Raw genomic sequence first — 12,661 nt, 5'->3', positions numbered from 1 at the left:
CCTCCGTGGTGTCCTGCCATTGGTACCATGCCTGTTCAATGTTTTGCATATGGATGACTCACGAACAGAGATGTTAACCAATTCCAATGAATCCTTCAAACGTTTAGTTGTTGGTTCTATTTTACCTCACTGAGGAATCTGTGTTGTGCCTTTGGAGTGATCTTGGCTGGGTGCCCACTTCTATGGAGAGAAGCCACAGAACCAAATAATCTCCACTTATAGACAGCATGTCTAACTATGGACTGATGGCTATCTAAAGTCTTTGAGATGACTCTAACCCTTTCCAACCTCATGCAAATCAACAACTCTTGATCATACGTCTTCTGAGATCTGTTTTCTGTGAGGCATTGCTCACATCAGCTGATGTTGCTTGTGAAAAGCGCACTGACACAGTGTTTTGGTAAGTCAAGGTAGTTCTAAACCACATTTCTATTCTCGGTTCATTGATTTGGCTCCATGTTTTCTAACACCTGACTCTAGTTGACATTTAGTGACATCAGAAGCCTGGTGTTGCCATGACTTTTTCCATCATCACTTTGTGTATTTAATGGATTTGTTCAATAAAGACATGAAGGATCATGGCTGTTTGTGTTTTATCATCTTAGAGATATTGTGTTTGTTGATATTTGTGACTTTGGTGAAGATCAGATCACATTTCATGACCAATTAATGCAGAAAACTGCAAACGGTGCCGTTATTTTTTCTTGTGACCAACAGCTTCCAAAAAGTGGGAGGATTAATAATAATACTTTTTTCTTTCTTTCTTTTTTTGGCTTGAACCTCTTCTTCTATTCTTATCTAACCTCAAGCATTTTTGATTCTAATTCTACAAAGCCACTTCAATCCTGTTGTCAGACTTTGTATAAAAAATCAATTGAAATATTTTACTGATATCTGAAAAATACTACTATTGAACTGACCATTGCTATCCTAAATAGAAGATGGCAGGCTGTACTGTAGGAATGAGCCACTGCAGAGATCTAACACTAGATGCTTTGATACAGCCAGCTATAAAGAGGAGTGCTGTAGTGAATCTATTCCCTCTGAGATCAGCTCAATACACTATTGATCTGGGTGGGAGCACAGGCATGCCCTTATTAGCAACTCCCTACATCTTATTGGAACATGGTAGAGGTCAGGCCTGGCCTAAAGGATCAAATCCAGACTCTTTGTTTATGTAGCCCACCACATGATCTGATTAGGAGCCCAGGAGAGATGGCTCAGGACCACATCTTGAGAACAATCATATGAGATGTACAATGGGATCAACTGATGGCATGTTCAAAATGATAACTGTACTAGAATGAGACAGCCCCTGACCTGCCACACGCATCCAAGGCTTACATTTTATTTAGCTATATGTAGCCACCACTGTATTACAGTGTTAGCAACAGAATTTTACTCTTGTAAACCACAGTCCTGAGGGTGGGTTTTTGTGGTTTAGGTGATAATTTCAGTTTATTACAATTTGGGTCTTGTTTTTAGTTTTGGTCATTGTCCACACTGACAGTGTTCAGACAATCAGGCTGCAAACACATGTATGGCCCTTTTCCTCCGAGAGCTCATCTGAGATCTGCATCTGCCTCAGTCTGTTCCAGAATGGTTTTAATAAATCATGCTCAACTCATATTCATGTGGTGAAGCCTCTTCAGTTACAGTAACCATGATGTCAAACAATGACTGACATCTGGTGAATACAGCTGTCTAAATCTCCTGGTTACATATTTAAGCTCATCAACTCACTGTTTTAAGATCATTGTCTTGAAAGCTCTGAATCATTACTTCCAGGACTCAGAGCTGTGATGCAGCTCATCCTATCAGTCAGTGAAATGAGAGCAGTCGACAGGACCAGTTGTCTGTCTAATATCAAAACCTGTCACACATCACTTACATAACCGTCCAACTATTCAGCTGTAATTAAAAATATAACACCACCTTCACGGTCAAATGTTTTTCCTTTCATAATAATATTGATAATTATTGTTAAAGGAATTTAATACCATTAATGAGAAAGAAAATGCAATCAGCATGCAAGGATACACACAATGTTATGTGAGTACCAGTGAATGCTAACTTTGTTAGCTTTTAATTAATTAAACCAAATCAAATCAATTTTATTTGTATAGCACTTTAAAAACATCGAGTTGACCAAAGTACTTTACATAGGCAGAATAAAATCACAATAAATAACTAAAATAAAATAAATAGGTTCAGTGCAAAAATAAAAACAATAACTCAGACACACAGATGACACACATTCAATAAATTAAATTAAAAGGAATGTATGGTAAATGGACTGCATTTATACAGCACTTTTCTACCTTATAGCTTTGCACAAACTGATGCTGGCGGAGTCACCACGCAAGGCACTGACCTGGCCACCTGGAACAACTTGGGGTTCGGTGTCTTGCCTGAGGACACACCAACATATGGACTGGGGAGACCAGGAATCAAACTGACCCACTCTGCCTGACTACATATGTGAACTCCAAAAAGTATATTTAGCTTTTATATATACATACATACAAACACACACACACACACACACACACACACACACACACACACAGTTTATGTTTCGTAGTCCATGGGGACTTTACATTGACTTACATGCATTTCCTGTAGACTAACCCTAACCTTAACCAGAACAACTACTTGCTTAACCCTAACCCTGACCCAACCCTAACCCTAACCTCATCCTAACCCTAAACCATGTTGCCACCCTAAAATTCAATTTCTTGCCCATGGGGACCTCAATTTAGGTCCCCACCGTGAAATGGGTCCTCATGAGTTGGTATGGAGTCAGGAAGAAGTCCCCACGTAGCAGGAAAAACACGTCCACACACACACACGTATATATTTAGCATAGTATGTTTAAATATACAGGAATCTGACTCTGGTACTGAGGCTCTCAATATGTTGTAAGGCAACAGGAACAGAAAATACCAATGAGAATCAAATTAAAAATAAAGCAATAAAATAAGAATGAACACTGTGTGCATTCATGTAGGATTAAATTCTACATAAATAAAGGTTTCTTTTATTTTTGAACCAATTACATGATATCCTGCAGCCACATTGGTTTAATATTTATGCTTATTAGGCCCATGAAGGCTCTGCTAGGCAGTGTAGATTGCATGTCAGTAGTGGTGGCAAAGTAAATCTGCTCTTCTACTTTTCCTTTACATTCTGCATAAACTGGTGGCAGTGCTGTTTTTGAAAAGATTATGTGTATTTAGTCCAAGCTGGGACCTAATACACATAATTGACTGATATATCCCAGATATCACTCCATATGTATTTTTAGAAATCCAAACCACTTCTAAATCAAAGATGATGAGACCTCTCTTTGCTACTATTTTATCACCCTGTATGGCCATTGTTCCCTACTATGTGTGTGTGTGTGTGTGTGTGTGCATTTTTCCCTTGTTTTGGCCCTTGTTACACCCCGGCATAAGGGTCACCTAGGCCCAGAAATGACCAGCTTTTTACAGATTTACAGACAATGCAGTTTGACAGCAGATGCTGTGTAAACTATCCACAATAAATGCCATTTCCTAATCATTCAGGTCATGGTGGTCAGGTGGCACAGTGTAATTCTGGCCTCAGCTCGCTCACATCTGTCTTCCTCCGCTACGTTTGGTTCAGACCCGTTCTGCCTGCTTACTCTTCATGTGTTTGTATATGTATCATCATTAAACACTGGGGCAGCAGCAGTGCACAAAGTGAATGAATAAGCTTATGAGGAGATGAACATGAAAGGTTGTTTTGGTGGCTAAAACTGCACAAATTACAAAAGTAATGACTGCAAAAGATTTATTGTCAGAAGAAAGAAAGCTGTCTTTAGGCCAGAAATAAATGCAAATTTGAAGTTAAGCCAGCTCACACTGTTACTGGATGTTAAGGCTGTTTAATGAATACTTCTAAGGTTCTGTGTTTGACATCAGCTTAGAGTTTCCTTTTAGGAATTGGTGACAGCCTAGAGGAGCAGAAAATTTTGAAAAGTCTATAGACTATTGTTGTCCTGTTTATAATATTGAAGAAAAAAAACACTCAAATTTGTATATAGAATTGCTTGATTCTGTGTCAGATCAAAATACTGATTGAGTCTATCAGGACTGAAGCTAATGGGTTACACTGCAGCTATCTGAGGTTTTGCAAATTACATGGTGCTAACAACAACTGTGAGGAGGCATCTGTGCTTTTTAAGTTGAAACTGCTGTCAGTGGATGATTTGGGGAATTTGAACTTTAACTTTGTGTAGATTTGTTTATAATAAACATCACCAATGCTGCAAGCTGTCTCAGGGTTAGCTGACAGAGTTGTCTATCAAAGGTAGTGTGTGCTTGAATATATCAAGCTAATGCTATAATGTTGCAAGGGTATTAGAGCTACAAATTCACATCAAAACAGCAATTTCACAGGTTTCCAGCAATGTAAACGCTGCTAAAATGTCCAAGCTATTATGTTATTGTGGAACTATATTTGTGTTATATATTTGCCTTTTTAAATCAACCATTACTGTCTGTGACTAAAAAGTTTCAAATCTGTCTGGAAAACTTAATTATGTCAGACACCTGACTGGCAAAAATATAGTGGAAACCCTGGTTGGTAGGTGTATTTTGGAACTTTGAGCAGAGACAGAATCTGCTACCTATTCTCACCAGTCCTTATGTTAAGATAGGCTAACCTAATCCTGACTCCAGCACTGTAGTTAGCACAAAACTGAGAGTTAGCCTACAATGTTTTTTTTTTCAGAAAGAATGCAAATGTATCCGTAGTTTCCAAGATACTATAATATTCCTTTAAAAGGTATCGCTTTCACCCAGCTCAGCTCTATGGAGTTTTTCAGCCACTGTTAACATTAGCTTACGATATCATTTGCCGCTACCAGCTGCAGCAACACAAAGCCCACTGCAACATCCCTACCAGAAAAACTAAGTGAGAAGCTGTCGGGTGAAGAAAGTCAAACATCTAGCAGGTAAAGACACATTTTGGTGGAAACCAAAACAGAGCTAAAAGGAGAGTCAATGCTGGGCTTATAATCATGTGGAGAAAAGCATGACTTCAAATGACTGATCATGTTGTTCAAGGTCTGCTGAATGTGTAAATAGGCAGCTGTTTGCTAACATGTTAATACTGATACTTTATAAGGCCTGTCTGCTTATCAGCTTATATGGAATTCTTTGTCTCCCAAGTGGTAAGAAATAAATCAATGTAGCTTTAACATAAACCTTATTGTCAGTGAGCTGCTCAAGCAAAAGCAAAACATGAATTCAGTGCTATCTCTTTTGGTCTGCTAAACTGTTGTCACATTTTGTACCCTCTGGTTAATAATAAGCAATGCAATATTATCTATACAGTCTAACCCTTGTCCTACTTATTGCAGCAATTGCCTCATCATCTCATTTAACATTAAAGAAAATACTGTGAATGCTCATATTACAAACAAGCAGCTAAGCTGACTGATACTTTGAAGTCCTGTTCAAATTTGCTGAATGCTGATAATTACTGAGCCTTTGCTAATGCCTAATTCCTAAGGGACTGTACGCAGTACATCCTGCAGGAAATTAACATCATTGTGGAGAAGTGATTTGTTGCAAAACATGTGTGTGCATGTGTGTACACACATGTTTAAAAGAGTCTGCATGTGTAATGTGTGCATGCACTCTCTTTGAGCAACCAAGCATCTTCTCCTGAAAACATGGCTCACCACATCAGCATGGCATGGCACTGATTAGATGTCCAGACCACAGCCATAATGGCCTCTATCCACCATCCAGCCCTTCAATTATAGTTACCACATCAGCTTGTTCAGCTCCAATTCAATCAGGCCTGCTTGAGCCACTCCTATCCACAAATACACATACATAGAGAAAGGCTCTGGCTGCATACAGGCCCAGACAACCTGTCAATAGCCCTCACCTCAATGCTCAGCACATTCAACTCAGATCAGATGCTACATACATGCACAAACGCACATACACCCACTGATGTTGCTTTTGCTTCTGTTAGCTTTTTTAACTATAACTCATAGCCTCAATTATAGTTTACAGCTAGCTAAAACTAATGCAGTCTAATCCAACAGTCCTGCAATAAGCCCTCATTCATAAGTTGGGCTGTGAAGTCGACAAACCACATTAGAAAAAGCGTTTTACCATTGACAAACATTGAAAAAGGAGCAAATTCGATCCACTGGATTCAATATCATTTGGAAAATTGAGAAGAGCCATAGGATCATCTTATTTTATCCCATTTATGTTTGCAGGGAGCCAATAAGAAGTCAACTCCTGGTGGGCGTTTAGGCTCCAAGATGCAACTGCATAGGCTCCATGGGCTCAAAAAAGTGTACGCATTCTAGTAACATTTATGGCCGGACTCCTGATTTTGGAATATGAGCCACTGTGCAAATTTCATAGGAAGGCACTGGTCATCATCTTCTTATAATAACAGCATAAAGTGTTCCTGCTTTTTGTACTTTCATAGGTTTAGGCACAAAAACCTAACCTTTAGGGACAGGTGGAAAAGACTGGGTTGGGTGAAAACAATCACTGACACAAAAACACAATCTTTCATATTGGAATCAAATACCACTCACCTTTAGGAAAATCTGGTGCTTTCTGACCCATTTCAACTTCCACACAACATGTACTTTCTTCCTTCATATGCTACATCATTAAATTCAATCTCTGGCCTTTGTAATTATTACAATGACCACCTATGTACCAACCGATCATACCTAAAGTCTTGTAATGGCCATTGAACGATATATCAGCTGAGGAATACAACTGTTAAGTAGAGATTGAATTCAAAAATATGTATTTAAAATGAATTTAATATGTTTAATGTAATAAATTCCCTTAAAGAAGTTGCATGTTCACCTTCAGACTAATAAAATGGAAAACTATTGCTGCCTGGACAGTATTAAAGAACATAATAAATCATCTAAAATAAGATATTATTGTTTGCTCTGAAACAGTTTGTGGCACCAGTGGTTTACAATAAAGAAAATAAAGCAAATAAAACATACATAACATCACTGGTATGTTCTAGAATAAAACCCCAACAAATGCATATGCAGACACACCCACACACACACAAAGACCACAGCATCATTCCAGAAAAACCAGACTTATTCCGGTGAATGGCATTTATTACATTTTCCACTGACTGTTTCCCTTTCTTTTCAGCCACCAAGAACAAGGGTTCCATGACTTCCAGTGGAAGTGGCAGGGGCATTGAAGAGGGGTTTGGGTCTGTTTATTGCAATGATGTTCCTGACTTAAATCTCAATAGATGTGCCAAATAAATCTCTGTATCATTATGTAAGCAAAGTCAGGTGTCCTCTGTTGAAACTATCAAGCGCCCAGGGATTTCCTATAGCATAGCAGCATCCACCGTCACTACCCCCGCCCTGCCTCACCAACCTCCAACATTCTAGTCCCTTTTGCTCTCCGTGTCTTCATCCCTCAGCACCAACAGCACTATTCCCGTAGTGTTCTCATCCAATACCAAGGGAACCTCTCTGTTTACTCCACAGGCAGAGATGGCAGAATGAAAAAGAGCTTACAACTGGTCTGGCAACATACTTTTAAGCTTACTGAGAATTTCTATATCCTAGACAAATAACTAAACAGTATGGCTGTCCCCTAATAGTCAAATAGTGGAGTCATTAATCAAGAGACCTGTCAGTCAACTAAGACTCTTCTAGTCGAGCCTTTATTTTTTGTCAGCCAATTACAATTTAAGGCTGCCCCAGCCCCAGTTAGTTTGTTGTCTTCTTCTCCTCATTTTGGTGTGCCAAGCAGCAATGTGATCAATACTTTCTCCTTTCAATGGTGACACTGTCCGAAACATGGATGTATATACATTGGATCTATTTCGCAAATTGCAGAACAAGGAGAAAATAACAACAAAACCCATTAGGACAAGCCACATAAAGGCGAGATTTGTACTTTATTAGAAGTGTTTTAAACACAGTGGTCTACTTTTACAAGAAAAAAGATGGTCATGACTTTATGGCTGGTTATGCATAGCCTAATGTTATGTAAGTCTGGTTTGTTTACCCATCTCCATTAAAGTGCAATGCACAGCTATCTACCGACTGCTTCTCACATGCATCCATCTGAACAGGACTAGGAAGCTAAATGCACAGGGAAAACATTTCAGTGAGGAATAACAAATAAGAGGAATTGTTAGCAGTGCAATTTGGCACACATCAGACACACAGTAACAACATGTTGTTGTTAACTGACGGGAGAAGCTTAAACTGATTGGTAAACTAGGCTATAACCATGTCTCAGAAGAAAAAACTGCCTATAACAGCACTGTTTCAACAGGAATGTGAGCTGCCTGTCTTGTTATTCCATCAAACCCATATGGCAGTCCGACATTTTATATCATCATTTTAAATAGGTCGTGATTTAAAAATTGCATCATATACAGCTGTTTTTATTGATTTTTAATGCTCTGAAATATATTCCTGTCACTCTTTTGCATTTAAATACCCATGTTAATGTGGTCAAATAATCACTGAAATTCATGCTAGTTGATTTTCTGACAGTCTAGGCTATATACATATTAAAAAAGTGCTAAGGTGAACAGTTAAAAGAACTTCAACTAATGCTGAATGAAAACATAAAGAGCCCATGAGATGCTTTTCCTTGTTTTCAGATTATTATCTACAGTGTTACAGTGGTGTTTATCATCTTAAATGTGACCTAAAGCTCACAAAATGAGCTCATGAATGCTGGATTCCCCCAGAGCACAGTACCTGTTTGTTTTGACAGCTTGAGGCCAGTGTGTCTGCCACACGTGATGTGTTGCTGGCTAAAGAACGCATTAACGACCCATGATGTTATTGTTGGTACTACACTACCTGTTGGAATTAATTTCACTACTTTAGGACTGTATGTGGTTATGTGGGGGAAGATGCAGTGACCATGATCAGATTTACTAACCTTGGAGCTACTTGAAAGGGAGTGATGTTTCCACTACTTGGTGGAACTTAACGGTAAGTTAAAAAAACAAACAAAAAAAAAAAACACGTTATATGTCTGTTAGTGCCTTGTTTCTGTAACATTAGAGAGAACTGTTCTAAGGGTGGAGAAGTTACTATGTCTGCATTAAGCCAGTTAAAATATTAAAATATGGGGTTTCTCAATTACCCGCTTTGTTTAGAGTGTTACACATCTCTTTTCATTGGTACATATACTGTTGTTTACCGATCTATTCAAATTAATTAATGCTGTTGTGGCACATTCACTTTCAACACAATACCGGCAACAGGAGGTGTGTGCGTTCACAAACTATCCTCTCATTTTTAGGAAGAGGCTCTCTGGTTTTATCATTCTGAAATAATTACAGTGTGCATCACAAAAACATATTTCCCTGAAATCCTGAGCTGCACTCTTTTCTGCACTGTGTGTAATCTGATTTCCTTCTGGTTTTCTGCTTGTCGATTGTAGACAATACCACCTTATCAAAACAGGAAGAAAACACCCTGCCATCTGGAATGGCTCTGCTCTATTGATCATTAGGAAACACCACACACACACACACACACACACACACACACAGAGCAGAGCTCTCCCCTCCCCTCATTAATCGCTGCTGCCCATCAACTCTGTCACTTAGCAGCTATATAAGCCATTAGGCCAGTGCTACTCACCCTGTTAGGACCACCACAAAGTCCATTACATTCCAGCCATTACGCAGGTAGGAGCCTTTGTGGAAGGCAAAGCCCAAGGCGATGATCTTGATGCCAGTCTCGAAACAAAATATTCCAATAAAATAGGGCTCTGTGTCATCCTGTTTAAAAAAATAAAATAAAAAAGCAGAATAGAGTAAGAAGGACTGATAAAATGATAGATTCCCATCTGGTTGTGGCCCTAAAATCAGTCATTGTCATCAACCTCTGATCAAATGAATAGTCCACATGATTTTCCTCAAGACTTCGAGGGTATCAGTCAGTAGATCTGTAAGAATTAGCATGCATGGATAATATCCAGTGCAGTCAGACTGTTTCACACCCTGAAGGACTGAGGACAGAAGTCACGTCCTGATTTTTTCGGGGAATTTGGGAGTTTTAATTTTAAATATAGTACACATGGTCTTATTTAAGTGAATGATTGCAGTGTTTTGAGAATCACTACATTTAAAATTGAACCCTTTAAAAAACATAAATATTGAGTTTCACCAGAAATTAATAAATATAGAAAATATACAAAAATATTAACAAATATTTTAATACTGTTCCTGACAAAACCCATTATACATATTGTATTGTATACAGTAAATAACCCAATTTTAATTAAGCTGGATACTGAAAATTAATACTTTTTGGCACTGACTGAAATGTGTCTGTAGCACAGAGTTTCAAAAACTGTAAAGTACTGAAATCTGGCTGTGAATGTCAGGTCAAGTATTTTCCATCTCCCTCTGACTCTGATCTCATCCTTGCATCATTTAGCAGAGTCCTTTTGATTATTACCAGGCATTCAGTTTGATCAGATCAGTATCATTCTGGTCATACTGCAACTTGGGTATCATATTGGCATGGTTATACCAGCCTGCGTTGTGCACTGTCTGGCTGTGGCTTTGAATATATGCTTTATTTAGAGCCTTAGCCAGTGACGTGCGGTCAGGGGAGACAGGGGTCCTTGTTTTCAGATTATTATCTACAGTGTTACAGTGGTGTTTATCATCTTAAATGTGACCTAAAGCTCACAAAATGAGCTCATGAATGCTGGATTCCCCCAGAGCACAGTACCTGTTTGTTTTGACAGCTTGAGGCCAGTGTGTCTGCCACACGTGATGTGTTGCTGGCTAAAGAACGCATTAACGACCCATGATGTTATTGTTGGTACTACACTACCTGTTGGAATTAATTTCACTACTTTAGGACTGTATGTGGTTATGTGGGGGAAGATGCAGTGACCATGATCAGATTTACTAACCTTGGAGCTACTTGAAAGGGAGTGATGTTTCCACTACTTGGTGGAACTTAACGGTAAGTTAAAAAAACAAACAAAAAAAAAAAACACGTTATATGTCTGTTAGTGCCTTGTTTCTGTAACATTAGAGAGAACTGTTCTAAGGGTGGAGAAGTTACTATGTCTGCATTAAGCCAGTTAAAATATTAAAATATGGGGTTTCTCAATTACCCGCTTTGTTTAGAGTGTTACACATCTCTTTTCATTGGTACATATACTGTTGTTTACCGATCTATTCAAATTAATTAATGCTGTTGTGGCACATTCACTTTCAACACAATACCGGCAACAGGAGGTGTGTGCGTTCACAAACTATCCTCTCATTTTTAGGAAGAGGCTCTCTGGTTTTATCATTCTGAAATAATTACAGTGTGCATCACAAAAACATATTTCCCTGAAATCCTGAGCTGCACTCTTTTCTGCACTGTGTGTAATCTGATTTCCTTCTGGTTTTCTGCTTGTCGATTGTAGACAATACCACCTTATCAAAACAGGAAGAAAACACCCTGCCATCTGGAATGGCTCTGCTCTATTGATCATTAGAAATACAACACACACACACACACACACACACACACACACACACAGAGCAGAGCTCTCCCCTCCCCTCATTAATCGCTGCTGCCCATCAACTCTGTCACTTAGCAGCTATATAAGCCATTAGGCCAGTGCTACTCACCCTGTTAGGACCACCACAAAGTCCATTACATTCCAGCCATTACGCAGGTAGGAGCCTTTGTGGAAGGCAAAGCCCAAGGCGATGATCTTGATGCCAGTCTCGAAACAAAATATTCCAATAAAATAGGGCTCTGTGTCATCCTGTTTAAAAAAATAAAATAAAAAAGCAGAATAGAGTAAGAAGGACTGATAAAATGATAGATTCCCATCTGGTTGTGGCCCTAAAATCAGTCATTGTCATCAACCTCTGATCAAATGAATAGTCCACATGATTTTCCTCAAGACTTCGAGGGTATCAGTCAGTAGATCTGTAAGAATTAGCATGCATGGATAATATCCAGTGCAGTCAGACTGTTTCACACCCTGAAGGACTGAGGACAGAAGTCACGTCCTGATTTTTTCGGGGAATTTGGGAGTTTTAATTTTAAATATAGTACACATGGTCTTATTTAAGTGAATGATTGCAGTGTTTTGAGAATCACTACATTTAAAATTGAACCCTTTAAAAAACATAAATATTGAGTTTCACCAGAAATTAATAAATATAGAAAATATACAAAAATATTAACAAATATTTTAATACTGTTCCTGACAAAACCCATTATACATATTGTATTGTATACAGTAAATAACCCAATTTTAATTAAGCTGGATACTGAAAATTAATACTTTTTGGCACTGACTGAAATGTGTCTGTAGCACAGAGTTTCAAAAACTGTAAAGTACTGAAATCTGGCTGTGAATGTCAGGTCAAGTATTTTCCATCTCCCTCTGACTCTGATCTCATCCTTGCATCATTTAGCAGAGTCCTTTTGATTATTACCAGGCATTCAGTTTGATCAGATCAGTATCATTCTGGTCATACTGCAACTTGGGTATCATATTGGCATGGTTATACCAGCCTGCGTTGTGCACTGTCTGGCTGTGGCTTTGAATATATGCTTTATTTAGAGCCTTAGCCAGTGACGTGCGGTCAGGGGAGACAGGGG

At 38.6% G+C, this 12,661-nt stretch overlaps 2 protein-coding genes across 2 annotated transcripts in view; both read right to left on the bottom strand.

Annotated features, from left to right (window-relative positions):
• LOC109959665 (voltage-dependent N-type calcium channel subunit alpha-1B-like) overlaps positions 1 to 9,805 on the bottom strand; it is a 163,498-nt gene extending 153,693 nt beyond the window's left edge. Inside the window, 1 exon segment of the mRNA XM_020599203.1 lies at positions 9,671 to 9,805. Within this exon segment, the coding sequence (XP_020454859.1) occupies positions 9,671 to 9,696 (26 nt within the window). The 5' untranslated portion in view covers positions 9,697 to 9,805.
• A 1,864-nt stretch (positions 9,806 to 11,669) lies between these two features.
• LOC109959615 (voltage-dependent P/Q-type calcium channel subunit alpha-1A-like) overlaps positions 11,670 to 12,661 on the bottom strand; it is a 6,636-nt gene continuing 5,644 nt past the window's right edge. Inside the window, exon 3 of the mRNA XM_020599130.1 lies at positions 11,670 to 11,813. Coding sequence (XP_020454786.1) covers positions 11,670 to 11,813 — 144 coding nt within the window. The remainder of the gene's footprint in view (positions 11,814 to 12,661) is intronic.

The sequence above is a fragment of the Monopterus albus genome, unplaced genomic scaffold (genome assembly GCF_001952655.1).
Source record: "Monopterus albus unplaced genomic scaffold, M_albus_1.0 scaffold40.1, whole genome shotgun sequence".
Taxonomy (NCBI): Eukaryota; Metazoa; Chordata; class Actinopteri; order Synbranchiformes; family Synbranchidae; genus Monopterus; species Monopterus albus.
This window is presented reverse-complemented; position numbering and strand designations above follow the sequence as displayed.